The sequence below is a fragment of the Monopterus albus genome, unplaced genomic scaffold (assembly GCF_001952655.1).
Source record: "Monopterus albus unplaced genomic scaffold, M_albus_1.0 scaffold239.1, whole genome shotgun sequence".
Classification (NCBI taxonomy): Eukaryota; Metazoa; Chordata; class Actinopteri; order Synbranchiformes; family Synbranchidae; genus Monopterus; species Monopterus albus.
The window spans coordinates 319186-336208 of record NW_018128119.1 but is presented as its reverse complement, the minus strand read 5'-3'; the positions used below and the strand labels follow the sequence as shown (position 1 = coordinate 336208).

Below are 17023 nucleotides of genomic sequence, written 5' to 3'. Positions count from 1 at the left end.
TTTAATATTAAATAATCCTATAAATTGTAATGGCTTGTCTGAATTAATTTAGTTGGTATCTCACTCTTGCCACGACAACATGAAGACATATGGGTATTTTATTAAAGGTCTGGATGGGCTGCACTTTTATTTACAGCTACTGATGGTACTTTTAGAGCTCATTTTTATGCTATTTATTGTGGTGATAGGGTTTTAAGCTAGTTTTGGAACATTTGTACTTGCCAACATGATTCTATTTCATTAATTTGATTTTAGTATTTTATTTTTGTATTGCGAGTTGCCCTGTAATTTCTTTGTATTCTGTACAATGACAATACAGGCTACCGATCAATCTATCTAAAATAAAGGGTACAATAGGTATAAAAACTTCACAGACTATAGACATGAATAATAAAACTAACAAGCAGAATGATCTCAACTCACTGAAAAGGTTCCTGGCCTTCTCCGGATCGCTGACCAGCGGAGGCCCGACTCCGAACTTGTTCTGGGCCATCACTCTAAACTCATACTCGTGGTTCTCCGTCAGCCGGGTCACCACGTAGGCGCAGTCTTTGGGGTCGTCGGAGACATGGACCCAGGATTTCCTGTTGTCTTCGCGCTTCTCAACCACATAGTTGGTGATCTTGGATCCACCGTCGTCTGTCGGAGGATTCCAGGCCAGGCCAATCCGCTCCGCAAATACCTCAGTGAACTTGATTGGTCCTACAGGCGGGCCGGGAGGTCCTGTAGCACAGACAGAGGGAGGGCAAGTCACATTTGTCTGATAATTAAACATTCATATAGCATCAATATGGGAAGATTTCAAGCTTTAAATAATCTTTACACACAGCAAATATACAGTCGAGAATGATGAGAAAAAAAAGTAAAATTAGAGTTATTTTGTTCTAACACAGCCGCTTAGCTAACATACTTGTTCATATTTTTAAAGCCTGATTCACTCCGAGTTAAAACTGAAAAGTCTTTTAGATGAAGACAAATGTGTTTGACAGACACAGATTATCCAGGTCTCCAGGTCTAAAGCGGTGGTGACAATGGAGCAGGTAAACACGCTGATTTGCAGGCCCAGACGGATTCTGTGTCAATTCTGACAACACCTCTGCAGATGTTTCGCAGATTTTGAAAAGAAAGTACTGTATAAACTCAGAATATGAGCACGTGTCTGCCCCCGCCTGCATGTGAGCAGCAGTTGCGTGATGTTGTGAGTGCTTTTTTGTCATATTCCAGTTTTTAACAGTTTATATAATGTGATTTCTTTCACCCTGCTCAAGATTATTTTAGTTGCTTTAATGCATTTTTGTGTTTACTTTTGCTAAAAAAAATAAGCAAAATATTAGCTAAATGAATATTTTCTTTTATATTACAAGCAAAAAAAAAATCACTCTGCAGTACTCCACAGATTTCCATCATGAATAACCCACAGAAAGCTATAAAAAATAAAATAAAATAAAATTTGAGTCCATTTGGGCCTGCTGATTAGTCTGTTCCTTACACTTTCCCTATTGTGTGTTTGATTTAGGAAACTAAAGAAAGTCTCACAGTCTTGGCTTCACCGTGGGGAAATAAAACACTGACACACCTGATGTGTTAGCTGCCGAGCTGTGACTGATCAATTACTGTCTGGGGGAAGGGTTTAGCGACAACTGATCATATTGGTAAAATTGCAGCTCCTATAACCTAACCGTGTTATAACAAAATGTGAGGGCATGTTAAGAGTTAGGGTTTATATTTCTCACCCATCACATAGAGCTTGATGCCCTTAGTGACAGTGCCCAGGCTGTTGCTGGCCGTCAGGCTGTAGAGAGCACTGTCCTGCCTGGTGGCCTCCTGGATCAGCAACGTGCACTTGTCCTGTGTCACTAGTTTACTCATACGCTGGTCATACTGGACAGCAGCCTTCTCCTCAGGTTTGGCCAGGTTGGCCTTCTGCCAGGTGAGTGTGGGGAACGGACAGCCGCTGATCTTGGCCACAATGCTGACATCACAGCCCTCCTCACCTTCCATGACCTCACGCAGCAAGATGGTGGGAGCACCTGCAGAAAGAAATAGGATGCATTATGAAAATGGCCTGCAGAAACAAACTAAACTAAACAACAGGTGAGAGTTGGATGTAACATCCTGAAAGCTGAGAACAGCAACAGCTTAAAGCTGATTTTAAGTTTATTTTTATTTCAGTGTTATGCTAAAGCTCTAGCCCATCCTAGGTGGAATTACAGATGCCACTATATTACAGAACATGCATCATCTGGTGGAAGAAATACAGAAACAAAAGAGTTTAAAAAAAACATTATTGACATTTATCTTGATGGGCTTTTTTCTCTTCTATATGTTTCATATGGAAACAGCTAAGTCTTTGTGCATCATCCATATTTATTTATCTTACCATAGTACTGTCCTGCTTTTGGTGAAAAAACATTGGAAAACAAAATGGAACAAATTTTCTATGTCAGTCAGACAGCACACTGAACACATATTCTGAATTTATTAATAATTCTTTTGGAGGTGACATGTTGTATTTTGCAAATGTTTCCAAATTTTCATCAGTTGGAGCATGAAAATATGTCACCCACCGCTTGCACAGTCCTGGCCTGTAAATGGCTGATGCACCTGTCACTCACATGTCTGATCCTTGATGACCAAGGGTCCAACGGTGCCAGAGGGTCGGCTGGGTCCAGCAGCATTCACTGCTTTTACTCTGAACTCATATTCTCCTCCCTGCAGATCAGCAACAAGACATTGAACAGGAAAGAAGGACACCTGACTTCATTGTCACCGATATCACACAGTAATTTATCACAAGCTGCTAGACACCACATATCATAATTTCTGTATCAGGAGAGAGGAACAGAGGGCTGGAATCACAGCTTCACCTCCCCACCAGTTCAACTAGCACTTTTCAGGAAGGAAAATATTAGCATTTATCTGTAATAACTCTGGCTCTATGTCCATTCATTTTGGGGTTCCTCTGGGTTCCATTTTTGGCCCACTGGTTTCACACTGTATGTTATAATAAATAACAGCCTTTATCTGAATGTCTCTTTTCAAAAACATAACTTTAAAGTTAAAACAGAACACGATGGCTAAAAACAGACCAAATAAACTCATATGTACAACAGTAAAACAGCATAAAAGATGAAAATGCTGAATTGAAAAGTTTTTCACCCAACAATGCACTTTAGTGTAAACATACCCCCGTCATCCGAACCTTTCAACCAAATTCAGTAATTTTACAGCCTTGATATGACATCTGGCAATCACTCAGAATTAACAGAACCACAGTTACATATTTGTTACAGATTTGTGTATTTGGAGTTAAGTTACCATATATAGAACCCTGTGCTAATTAGTGCTACTGAGAACCAGTGCAGGCAGGGTGCAGTAAATAGAGAGCAGTGGACACAGACTGACCTCCTTCAGGTCCTCCACTACAAATGTGAGCTCCTCCACGTCTCTCTTGTTGCACTGCTTCCAGGTCTCCTTCTCCTTGCCACTGGGATCCCAGCTCAAACGCTCAATGATGTAATGTGTCACTGGAGACCCACCGTCGTTTTTGGGAGGCTCCCAACTCAGAGTGACAGTGTTCTTTGTCACCAGGTTGACCTTCAGCTTGATGGGGGCGTCAGGTGGGTCTGAGGTGGATGAAGGGAAAGATAATCATTAGAACAAGCCCAGGAGGTTTTATTTGTGCTGTATCTCAGGAAACGGAACAGTAGATATGTGCTCACAGATGGGGTCTCGGGCCCGGGCAGGTTCAGTAGTTTCAGTAAATGGACCAAATCCAAGTCTGTTCTCAGCTCGGACTCTGAATAGGTAGTCCTGACCCTCAAGCAGACCTGGCACCACGTACGCCTGGCTGCCGCAGGCTGCATTGACCTAATAATAAATCAATAATCCATCCAGTTAATCAATTATAAGATACAAAATATATGCTTAATTCGACAGGCAGATTAAATCAGTGTTTATCAACCTGAATCTTTTTCTGGTAACTGTGGCAATCCTAGTGATGTTGGGCTAACTGTAATAGTACAGTCAGACTATATACAAAAAATTGAAGCAATTTATGTAAAATTCACATTTAAATTAAGTGCCAGAAAGCTTTGTTGCTTCCCCAGTATCCACTGATGTGACAGATTTGTTTCCTGAACTGCTGTAACAAAGAAGGCAAAGTCAGTGTGTAATCACTATACGTTTTTCTTAAACTCAACCTGAATTTGTTTTCTAAAAAGAAAAATGGATTGAACACTGAAAAAGGAGAACTAAACTAGAAATGATTAGAAGCTTGAAAAATGGCCTGAAAATTAAACGAAATGCTGAAAAAGTACCTGTTGAAATGTAACCTTATCTGAAGAAGTGGAGCTGAAATAACATGGACAATAGACAAACGGACTGAGTGATGTTTACCTTGCTCCAGGCCTTGTCAGTAAGAGATTTCTTCTCAATAAAATAGCTCTTGATTCTCTCTCCTCCGTCATTGTCGGGGAGCTTCCATATCAGCCTCATGGTTGACCGAGTGATGTCAGTAACCTTCAGGTCCTTTGGAGGCCCGGGGACATCTGCGACCATGGAAAGCACACAGTTATACACCCAAGAACAACAAAACAATGACAACACCACCCTGACACTGTTCTACTGTAGAAATTCTGCCATTCTATGATTTATTTAGAGAAAACATGCTCAGGTTTGTAGCAAAGAAGTCTAGGGTGGTGCGCACAATCAAGGTTTATATACAAAAAACACAGATGTACCAAGGACAATGACTCTGACGTTGACGTGTTTCTGTCCAGCCTTATTCTTCGCAGTGATAGTGTAACGTCCAGAGTGGCTCCTCATACTGACGGGGACGGTCACAATGGACGTAGTGTCTGTGGACTCAACCTGAAGGCACAAAATCAGTTTGAAATTCTAACTAAAAATCATAACACACGAGCACAACTGCCGTGTGCAGAATATTGTGTTTTCCTTTACAAACAAAAAACAGGAATAATGTAATAAACAAATTTAAAGTAGTACTTCAAGATGCTTTCTTTGTTTTGGTTGTTTTTCAGATTACAGCTAATACAAATTTCTGAAATTCTTTACTGAAAATTGCTTCACGTATACCATGTATTTATTTCAGAAGAAAGTGCCACAAAAAGTAGGTTTTACTGGGAGGCATGGTGAAAATATCACTGTGTTGTTGTGACAGTCTCACCTCAGAATCCACAGGTAGCATGTGCACTTTGTTCTTTATGTCCGTCTTTGCTTTGCCATCAAAGTCCCAAGTTACTTTGGGAACAGGGCGGCCCTTAATGGTGGCAGGAATCTTGAATGGATCTCCAGCACGGATGTACAGCAGGTCTTCTACTATCATATCAATGGTGATGGAAGGAGTAACTGTCAAATCAAAAACAGCAATGCAAATGTCAACGAAGGACACAGAAACAGGAAAACTTCTGGACAATGGCTAAAGAAATCATCTGACTGCTGCAGTGAGACTTTAAAGTAGGACATACGCTGGACATCCTCAACCAGAACCTCGCTGGTGCGGGGGCTGGGGTCCGACTCGCCAATGTCATTGACTGCAATGATCCTGAAGCGGTAGCGTTTCATCTCGCGGAGGTTGGGCACAGTGAACTCAGTGGTGGGATGCAGTGTGTCAGGGTCGTTCGCCCTCACCCACCCTGATGTTCCCTCATCCTGCATCTGGATGATGTAGCCCTTGATGGGGCGTCCTCCATCCTTCTCTGGAGGCTTCCAGGACAATGTGACACTGTTGTTTGTCTTATCAACCACCACGGGAGCATCAGGCATACTTGGAGGAGCTGGAGAGGAACAAAACAGCATTCATTTTATGAAAATCAAATTCATCATTTCTCAAAATACAAAGGAACCTGTGTATTCAAAGATGGACTGTCTGAATAATTTTTTCACCACGAGGTTAAATGATGAGTTTTACTCACTAAGCCGATCAACAGCAAAGGCAGAGTCAGATGGTGAACTGAATGGTCCGGTTCCTGCAGAATTGAAGGCAGCAACCCTGAACTCGTACTCTGTTCCTTCAAACAGATTGGTCACCTGAGAAACAAGAGAGTACTAATGTTATTTCTGGTGCTCACAGTCCCCTAAGTACAGAGACGTGTGACTTATACAAACTCCCGTGGCTAGCAGGTCTTATGAAGAACTGTGACCTTCATCTGTGAAGGATCTGCCGAATGATCTGTGACAATCCTGAAGGTCTGCAAAGGGCCTTCTTACAGGTCAGACATACTATTGTTCATCCTAAAGGTCTGCTATGGAAACAGACCGTCCTGAAGGGCTACAAAGAACCATCCTAAGGGTCTTTGGTGGTATGTAGCAAACTTTTTGAAAGGTTTCTGATGGACCTTTCTAACAATCTGTAACAAGTCTATATGAAGTTTTGTGACGGACCATCCTAAACGTCTATGATAAAGCATCTTAATGCTCTGTGACAGAGCTTGCTACAGTTTGTAATAGACCTTCCTTATAAACTCTTGACAGACCATGTTAATTGCCTAATAATCTTCCTTATGGTTAGTGATGAGCCATCCTAAACAGGTCTGATTTACCCTGAGGTCCTACTTTGGTATCTAGGAAGTAGACAAATGTTGCATTGAAATGCAACTTTTCAAATTTGAGTTGAGAAGTTTCTTTCAGCAGTGGACAGAGAGCTGCACACAGTGAGTCAGTAACTCACAATAATGTGACAAATATGTTCTGTGCTAACACAGACACAAAGCACCAACAGCTCACCTGGTACTCCCAGCCTTTGAGGCCTCTCTTGGTGACCGGCATCTTGTTGGCTTTGGCCCAGTAGGTTGTGCCTTTCTGCCTCTTCTCCAGCCAGTAGCCAATAATCATAGAGCCACCGCTGTCTCTGGGAGGTTCCCAGGTCAGAGTCATGGAGGTCTTGGAGTACTCTGTAATGGCTGGTTTCTCTGGTGGACCGGGAAGGCCAAAGGGGTCTATGATCTTGACTTCCTCCGTCATGCAGGGGTCAGATTTACCATACCGATTTTCAGCTCGGACCCGGAAAAAGTAGGTCTTGTTGGTCAGCAGGTTCCACACCTGCAAGAGAGGAAGGTGGTGTTACCACTAAAGTCAAGCAGGACCTTTGGGGCACATGAGAACTCAGTTGATATTACTGCTGTTGTTAGGACAAACCCCATATTTCCTGTCGACAATGCTGCTGGTAACCTCTTCCCACTGTGGTTCTTCCCCCTCTGTCACCACTTCCTTCTTCTCAACAATGTAGTTTGTCAGCTCACTGCCACCATCATCCAGCGGTGCATCCCACTGGAGATAGCAAGACTCAGCCCTGATTTTGGACACTGTCAGGTTTCTGGGTGGAAGAGGTCGGTCTGAGGAGACAGCATGAGTTCAGTTAGGACACTTTCACTAGGTTACTCTGAAACATAAACAGTCACTGTTTACCTTATTCTGCCTTATATATTGTATGTCTTCCCTGCCTCTGAGTAAGCAGCATGTTTCCACTCACCCAGTACCATGACATGGATAGTATGCCTGGCTGAGCCAACGTTGTTGGTCGCAGACACAGTGTAGCTGCCACAGTCCTTCCTATTGGCTGTTGGAATGGACAGCGTGGTTTTGCAGTTCATTCTGCCAGTCACCTCTGTCTCAATCTGCAGAGTCTCAGTAGGCTTCGTGATCGGCACGTCATCCTTGGTCCACTCAATCGTAGGGATAGGGAGGCCCAGGACATCGGCAGGAATCTCAACGGGCTCACCCCTCTTTATGGTAATGGAGTCGGCCTTGAAATGTTTCAGCATGTGGACCTCAGGATGCACTGGGAGGAACAGGACAGCATGAAAACAAATCAGCAAACAATTAGTGCACATTTTGGGGGTCAACTGTGGTTCAGAAGGTAGAGTGGATCCTCTGCTAATCCCATGGCTGGCAGTTCTATCCCTTCCTCCTGTCCACATGACGAAGTGTCCTTAGACAAGACCAGAACCCCCAAATGCTCTCGATGGTTAGGCTACTACCTTTCATGGTAGTTTGCTGCCATTGGTTTGTGTGTTTGAATGGGTGAATGTTTAAAATTGTAGCGTGTTGCAGTAAGAACTATAAATGCAGCCATATACAATTTACCTTTTTAACACATTTCTTTTTAACTGCCTTGATCTCTTTATTAAAAATATCAATTGGATTAGAGACTAGTAAGACTGTTCCAAACATTCAGCCTTACCTTCGTCATCTATGATGATCACACTAAGTGGGTTGGTTGGCTCACTTTCTCCTACTTTGTTGACACACTTGACCCTGAATTCATACATCCAGGCCTCTTCCAGGCCCTTCACAGTCATGGTCAGATCAGGGCAGATTTCTGTGTTGCAGAGCTCAAAGGCCTGCTGGTCGTGCCTCTTCTTCTCAACAAAGTAGCCAAGGATGGGGCAGTTACCATCATAACGAGGTGGCTTCCATGTCAGTGTGATGGAGTCCTTGGTGCGCTCAGTATAGAGGAACTTCTCGGGGCATGATGGTGGACCTGCAGAACCACCAAAACAGTAATTACCTTTAAGTAATCCTTTTCAACCAAGACCACCTACTATGCTACTCCTAAACACTAATCCTTGGTGTTATCAAACAAAAGAATTTTAGGTATTATTTACTGTGAATCAAAAGCAAGTGATTTTAGGACTCACCTTCTGGGTCTACCGCCTTTATGGGTCCTATTTCAAAGGGTGGGCCTATGCCATACTTGTTCTTGGCCATGACGCGGAAATAGTACTCCTGCTCCTCCACAATCCCCGTGCACTCACACTTGGATGAGATGGTGTCAACGGGCTGCCTCCATGTTTGGCTCTTGATGTCTTTTCGCTCCACAAGGAAGCCTGTCAGCTCGCTACCTCCATCATCCACGGGGTCATCCCAGTTCAGAAAGATCATTTTGCGAGTGACGACGACAGGCTTCAGGTCCGTGACAAGTCCAGGGACATCTGAAGATAAATCATGTTATGTTTATTTTTTATTGCAGATACTTGCAAATTAACTTTCAAGATTTATCATTTGACTTCCTCGACTTCCACTCACCCACGACCTCCACTCTGCTCCAAGCACACTTGACGCCGCTGGGGTTGCACGCAGTGATCGTGTATTTGCCACAGTCCTTCCTCTGGACGTTCTTGATTGAAAGAATGCTTTCTTCACCCTCTGTGAGGATCTCCACCCGCTCTTTGTCAATTCTGCCATCATCCTTGGTCCAGGTGATGGTTGGATAGGGTTTACCTGTGACTTTAGCTGGTACAAGGAGCGTCTCTCCAGCTCTGATGAGCACACCGGCCTTGATGAACAGGTCCATTTCAATTACCGGCATCTCTGTGGATGGCAACCATCAACCAAAGAAGGAAGCCAACAACAAAACAAACTATGAAATTTACAACAACAGTGAATCAGACATTTTGACCTTATTACATCTCGATTTTATGAATAGTTTTTTTTGGGGGGCTGACCTGCAGGATTCCTAACAAACACAGCCTCTGTGAATCCCGGTGCTCCCTCTCCAGCAGCATTGCAAGCGATGACTCTCACCATGTACTTGGCACCCTCACGGACTCCATAGACGGTAAAGGCCCGGTTCTTCCAGAGACGCTCAGTACTCCTGGACCAGTCATTGCTACCAGCCATGGCCTGAAGAAAATCACAGAACAAAGAAACATTAGTTTAAACTGAAATCAAAACAAAGTCTGATTCAACAGATGAAAACTTGCACCTGCAGCGAGGCAGGAAACTGAAAGTGTCAGCGTGATGATCTAACCTTATCCACATGGTATCCCAAAATCTCTCCTCCGCCATCGTCATCAGGTGGGTCCCACTCAACATCAATAGAGCCGCTGGTGGTCGCAGCCACTCGGGCAACTGGAGGTCCAGGAGGCACTGCAGTGCCACAAATAAACAGAGAGGGGGCGTGTTAACTCAGACTATCACACGCAGCAATATTTTCAACAAGTACTGTACACAACTGCTCCAAAAAAGGAAAGACAAAATGAAAATGAGTAGTTATGAAAAGCTGATTGGTTCGTTAAAATTATATTTCAATCATATGTAAATGTTGAACAAAGTTTCAAACTGTTAACATACAGATCGGACACTGGGCCGTCATGGGCTCAGAGGGGATGCTGAACTTTCCAGGACCGGCTTGGTTTTCAGCTGCCACCCTGAAGATGTACGTCATTCCCTCCAGCAGACCTTCAACATTCAGTTTAGTGTTGGGAACAAGGCTCCTGAAACATTGACAAAAAGAAAACATTTTAAAAAGCAGCAAAAATTTCAGGTAAAATAATATCAATATGCTTTGATATTTCACCACACATCAGCCAACACCATGGATTTTCTAAGTCTTTCAGCTCAGCAAACAGGTTCTGGTGTCGTGTTTGCTCACCTGTTGACACGTGCCCAGCGTGAGCTGTTGATCTCGCGACGCTCCACCCAGTATCCCAGGATGGGGCTGCCATTGTCGTTTGGCTCATTCCACATGACCAACATGCTGTGGGCTGTGACGTCATCAACCTGTGGCTTGTCAGGAGCCTCGGGAGGTTCTGAGGGCAATGAAGGGACAGGAGGCAGAGAAAAACTGAGTGAGACTCAATATGTTTTTTTACCCTTTACATTTAATATGCAAAAGTTTTCTTTTTCATAGAAGAAACCATATCGGTGGTGTCTCTTAAGTCCAGGTGGGCTGGACACTTTGGTGCATGAAACAAAGAAAAAAAATCTGTCTGTGGTTTCATCCAGTGCTTTACAGTATTTAGCATTCAGTGCTAATGTTAACTTTGTGTTAAGTTAAGAAGAATGACAACTTAACAAAGCTAACAGAAAGAATAACCTAAAAGATTGGAAACATAAATCTAACAAAAGTAATAGGCTGCTAAATATTGAACCTTACTGCTAATGAGTCTGGTAAGCTGACAAAACTGAAAATGCACCTTAGGCTAACAAAAAGAAGCATTTCATTTAAAACTAATATAGAATGAATTTATCAAAAAGTAACATATGTAAAACGTGAAGTGGAATTACATCTGATGATAGCTTAAAAAAAACACACATGTTGACAGTTATTGTAAATAGTTATTATAAATAAATGAATGAACCCCTTTATTGACAACTAAACTAAAGACTTTTAGACTTCCAAGATTTACATATCTGACTGAAATGACTAAATTAATTGGTAGGGTCTTTCTGTGACTTTTCCATTACAGTAATATTTACAGTGTAATCAAACCAAAAAACAACAGTAAAAACCTGCAGGAACAGGAAACAACAACAGAAAATACCACACCGAAAGGATCCTTGGCTACAAGTGGTTTGGAGGTGCATGGTGGACCAACGCCGATCTTGTTCTCAGCCATGACCCTGAAGATGTACTGCTTCTTCTCAATGAGTGTGGGCACCAGGTAACGGCATCCTCTCAGTGTGGCAGTGACGCAGCTCCACCCGAACTCCAGTTTTGAATTGTCCTTCATCTCCAAAGTGTAGTTGAGGATCTCGCTGCCGCCATCATCCAGAGGAGGATCCCACTTGCAGATCACAGATTTCTTCCTCACCTCCTCAAATATGAAGTTCACAGGAGGGCCAGGAGTATCTACAAAGACACGAGGTGGTTGTGTTTTAGCCTCTGAGGTGTCTAGAAGCAACATGTGCTTCCATGGCATTGGTGCTGAAAACAGTTGCTGACACTCACAGTATTAACGTAATAACAGACATATAAACTGTACAACAAGCATCAGTGACTTGTTTCTTCTCTAAGAGCCTCAGAATTCTAATAATGTTTCTTTTGAAACAGTTGTCTCTGTCTATAATTAATAATAATCTTTGTAATTTGCTCAAATTTCTGAATTGCATTTGAGTTTTATTTCTGTAATTTCATAACTTAATTTCTCAAATTTGGCTACATTTGGTTAGTTACATGTATAGATCAAATTTTAGTGAGTACCCATTTTGTTTAAAAAATGTGTTAATGTATAATTACAGATTTATTAAAATTCATTAAAAAGAAAGACATAAGAATAGTTTCTTTTTTTTTATTACAGTATGTATTGTTTCTTCTCTAAAACCCTAAAGTAATGTAAATGTCCATTAAATTTATCAAAGTTTTAATGTACATCAAAATTTCTGACACTCTGATTGGCAAACTGTAAAAATGTTAACGTTTTATGTTATGGATACATTTCTGAAACACTGTTATTGTCATGTGAGCAGTAATTCAAGTTTGTTGAAAATACAAAATACTAACAATTGCACACCAGTTCTTTTTTATTCCTGTTAAGGTTCAAACAAATAATTGCTTTGATTTAAATGGATAATTACATTCCCAATTGACTGATTAATCAGTCAAAAGTATAAAGTGGAGTATAAAACAAAAGAAAACAGAGAAAAATGTCCATCATTATTTCTTGAAGCTCAAAACAATGTCATCCTGTTCTGCTCAACTGCTAGTCCAGCAGATCTCAGCTCTAGTGTGGCCTGTGCATCTAATTCTTATTCTTAATGTACACCTGTTTGAGAAGAATATGTAGAAGTCGTGCATATGTAGTTTTTTATAAACATTTTACTATTATAACTTTTTCACTTACTTGCAGATAATAAAATAAAATGTACGGACACCAAAGAATGTGAAAACAGACCAGAATGAAGCACAATAGAAAATCATTCTCACCAAGCACGTTGACCTCGCAGGTTGCCGAGGCAATGCCGTGGTCATTTTCCACTTTAATCATGTAGGTACCGTGGTCAGCGCGGAAGGAGTCCCTTATGACAACGGAGGACACGCCCCTCTGGCTGTTGTCAATGGAGAGACGCTCATTTATTGTTGGGTAGTCGAACTCCTCCACCTCCAGCTCTACTGCCTCCTCCTTCTTCTCCTCTCCTTCTTTCTTCTCTTCTTCTTCCTTCACCTCCTTCTTCTCTGCTTCTCCTTCCTCCTTCTTTTCCTCCACCTTCTTCTCCATCTTCTTCTTCAGGGGTTTTTCAGGTCTCCTACGGAGCGGCTCAGGTCGGAGCACCTGTTTGTTCCAGTACCAAGTGATCTCAGGGTACGGTGAGCCAGAAACATTGGCATCCAGGCAGATCTGGTAGCCTCGCTTCACGGTGAGACCGGACTGTAGGCTGCCACTCAGGAATACCTTGGGAGGGTCTGTGAGACAGAATGTAAGCAAAATGAAATAAAAAATTCAGCTGAAAAGAAAAGAGGTACTGTAAGTGAAAGAACATGTGGAGAGAACTGTTTATTTTACAGTTCCAGAGTAGAGACATATCATCCATGTAAACATTCCCAACATCCTGCTAAGGTGACAGTTTAGTTCTCCTCGGTATAAGCTGATATGTTATTTCTTATGCAGTGTTATGCGACTGTAGTGTGTATATGGTTGGATGTGTGGTGGAAGAAATATTCTTCGATCATATTCTGGAAAAAATATTTGTGATGGGGTGTCTGTGAAGCTTTTACTCTGTTTTACACTGAGACTGTTCTGAGGCTGTCAGGAGCTGACAGCATCCTTACCTATGCCTTCCGAGGCCTTGACAAATGGTGTGCTGCGTGACGGCTCGCTGATTCCAGCAGCATTTTCGGCTTTTACTCTGAAAGTGTAGTTCTTGCCCTCTGTCAGTCTCCTGACAGTGTAGGACAGGACGGGCACCAGGAAGTCGTTGCACCTCTCCCACTTGTCTTGACCCTTTAGCTGCTTTTCCAGGATGTAGCCCATGATCTTGGAGCCACCGTCATACATCGGAGGCTTCCACGTTAGAGTGACACGGCTGGTTGTTGGGTTGTGGGTCTCCACGTCCTCCGGTGGGTCAGGTGGATCTGCAACCAGACATGGATTTCAGTTCGAAATCCTCTTGAATAAAAACTACGAAAAATCCTAATTTTTGGAAAAAAATAAACCTTGATTGATTAGAGGAATGAGAGTAAGCTATGTCCTACAGCATGTTCCTCTATCAAATTCCTAAATGTTTCTGTCTTTTACAGAATAAAAACTTTCAAATAAAAAATGTTCATGAGAATGTCTCAAAACTGTTTCCCAAGAACATTAAGTCAACTGATCACGTGTACAACCGGTGGAGTGGTCCTTTAACAAATAATAAAACGTTGTTTTAAGGCATTATATCAAATAGGAAATGTCAGTATTCATACGCTTCTGGTCCTCGGCAACGATTGGATTGCGGAGCTCAATGAACTCTCCTTCTCCAATCTTGTTTACAGCCTGGACTCTGAAGTAGTACTCTCCGTTGGGAACGAGGTCTTTGGCAGTCCAGCTCAGCTTATTCTCTCCAGACATTATGTTGACATAGGTCCTCCTCCCGGCCTCACGCCTCTGCGTGTGCAAACACAAATAAAATGAACAAATTAAACATCATATTTTTCATTTCATTTTTGTGGACTCGTTCAGGCCCTGATGTCAGATTTGGAACCCTGATGAATAAAAACAAGCTGCCATCTTGGACCTGCAGGTTGTAGTGAAGAATCGGGGTGCCACCGTCAAAATCTGGAGGATCCCAAGACACTTTACAAGAGCTCTTTGTGATCTCAGAGGCCATGATGTCCTTACAGGGACCAGGAAGTCCTGAAGACAAAAAGATTGAGACATGCTATAAATTATCTGCTGCTCTTGTGTATGTGATAATGTAAAAACTGGACGTGTGACTGAGTACCAATGACTTTGACATTGATGGTGGCGCTGGCAGCTCCCAGTTTGTTCTCCAGAGTTACTTTGTACACTCCGGCATCAGTGCGAAGGCTGCTCTTGACCTCCAGGTGGCAGGAAGTATACTCCTTTCTGTTGAACACAAACATGCCCATTGGTCACTGCTGCTCACGCTGACAAACACCACCAGACCACAGAAGATGGTTAAAAGAAACATTTACCTGGACTCTAAAGCAGCTACAGCAGTCAAGTCATTTTCTAAAACGATTTGGCTGTAGCTTCTTTAATATGAGGATTTGCTGTTGTTTTCTGTTTTCCATCTTTATTAATCTTGAGGTTTTAGACTGCTAGACAACAAGAAATCTGAAGACCTCACTTTGGATTCTGAAACTGTGATGGTCATTACTCACTGTTTTCCACATTTTATAATCAGTTCCTTGATGATTCCAAAAAAGTAATTGATAATAAAACTGTGCCCTTATTAAACAGTTTGTCACCAAAAACACTGCCAGTCTAAATCCATCCAGTGACAAGCCTTTTTTTCTGTCATTGTTTATCTGACATTTGCAGATCATATACAACAAACATCACCGCAAACCTCAGTGCATGCGTTGACTACACTTTGTGCATTCTTAGTTGAATATGAGCTTCGGTTTCACAAGGAACACTTTTACCTCTCATCATAAACTCAGCTCCAGATGAGAAAAAAGGTTACACGCTGACCTGAAGGCAAGACGCTCGTCAGCCTTGAGCTCCTTGCCGTCTTTGTGCCAGGTTATTCTGGGAGAGGGGACAGCTCTGAAGGGAACTGGGATATGCAGCTTCTCCGTTTCCACAACGACCAGGTCCAGCGTCTGGAAATCCAGTGTTGGGCTACCTGCATGCACACCAAAAAAAACTTTTTTTTAATGCTGCCATCTTGCCAGGGCTCCCTTGGAGAAGAGGTTGTAAACCTCAATGGGGTAAAGGTTAAAATAAAAAATAAAGTGATGTGCACAACTCTGAAAAGGCAATGTGGCACTTGAAGGATGTTAAATGTTCTTACATTCAGAGTCTTGGGCGAAGACATTCTCAGAGATGTCAGAGGGCTCACTGACACCAACTGAGTTGATGGCCCTCACCCTCAAGATGTACTCCTTCTCGGGGACCACGCCCTCTTTCACACAGTACTTTAGTTCCTTCACTGGACGAGAGTTGACCCTCATCCATTTTTCTGTGCCGGCCTCACACATCTCGATGTGGTAGCCAGTGACGGGACTGCCACCGTCCCTTTGCGGAGGCTTCCAGGCAATGGACAGGGAGTCACGGCTGGCTGCGGTCACGTGCAATTCGAGTGGCGGCGATGGGACACCTGATGGGAACAGGACAGACACATTTAGACTCTGCACATTTTAAACTTGGAATAACTTACACATTTCTATGATTTTTGACACCGGACTAACCTGTTGGATCTTCGATGGCGAGGATCTCAGTGGGTTCGCTTGGGTGTCCAACACCGGCCTCGTTCTCAGCGCAGACCTGGAACTGAACCTCTGTTCCCTCGATGACATCTGTCACTCTATATTTACAGTCTGGACCCGAGGTCTTTGCACATTTTACCCAGCGAGTTCCGAGTTTCTCCTTCTTCTCAATGCAATACCTGCAGGGTGAATGGTACTGGTAAATACCTTCATACTGTACTGCTGTCAAAATAAACCCGCCACTGCAATCTATACCATTTACTTTTACGTGTATTACGTGTAATATGTGTTTTTAAACATGTAGGATATTTGTTTTCAGCACTATAATCTTTCCCGTGGAATGTCAGGAAATAACTGTGTGATATGGTATGTGAGTTGTGTCACACTTCATCTCAGTAATTTCACTGATATTTGGTTTAAATACTGTTAGCAACAAAAAAGCTGTTATGAGGAATTGGGGAAGATATTGGCAGCACACAGGACTAAGGGTTTGTAACTGTTGTAAATAAATTTTCATAGGAAACCTGACAGGTATCTTGAGCCTACACAAAACATGACTCAAAAATAAATGGGAGAAATAAATTATAAAAGAGTGAAAACAGAGCTACAAACCAGTCCATCAAAACAAAGGCATGAAAAGAGGTTTTTGTTACTATTATTTAACATTGAAATCTCTGCCAAGACAGAAGAAGTTGCTACCTGAGGATGGGTCTGCCTCCATCGTTTTTAGGTGCCTCCCACTGCAGGTCCACGTATCTTTTGGTCACGGCACTGACAGCAAGGGCGTACGGCGGTCCAGGAGTGGCTGTAACCAAAAAAATCTTACCTCACATTGACAGAACAAACAATGGGGATTTTTCTGCTGACTACAATTCATCTACATGACTAAAATCCCTCTGTAACATA

At 42.5% G+C, this 17023-nt stretch overlaps 1 protein-coding gene across 1 annotated transcript in view; it reads right to left on the bottom strand.

The window, feature by feature from the left end:
* Nucleotides 1–17023, bottom strand: part of LOC109971935 (titin-like) — a 244463-nt gene that overhangs the window by 77323 nt on the left and 150117 nt on the right. The window contains 31 exon segments of the mRNA XM_020620505.1: nt 424–723; nt 1734–2030; nt 2616–2712; nt 3406–3626; nt 3723–3870; nt 4399–4550; nt 4743–4872; nt 5189–5370; nt 5490–5798; nt 5937–6051; nt 6748–7062; nt 7159–7355; nt 7493–7801; nt 8204–8503; nt 8661–8954; nt 9049–9333; nt 9468–9645; nt 9773–9891; nt 10096–10238; nt 10397–10553; nt 11294–11596; nt 12671–12851; nt 12951–13147; nt 13514–13816; nt 14147–14327; nt 14458–14576; nt 14665–14789; nt 15381–15534; nt 15703–16008; nt 16100–16296; nt 16817–16922. Of these exon segments, the coding sequence (XP_020476161.1) occupies nt 424–723; nt 1734–2030; nt 2616–2712; nt 3406–3626; nt 3723–3870; nt 4399–4550; nt 4743–4872; nt 5189–5370; nt 5490–5798; nt 5937–6051; nt 6748–7062; nt 7159–7355; nt 7493–7801; nt 8204–8503; nt 8661–8954; nt 9049–9333; nt 9468–9645; nt 9773–9891; nt 10096–10238; nt 10397–10553; nt 11294–11596; nt 12671–12851; nt 12951–13147; nt 13514–13816; nt 14147–14327; nt 14458–14576; nt 14665–14789; nt 15381–15534; nt 15703–16008; nt 16100–16296; nt 16817–16922 (6420 nt within the window).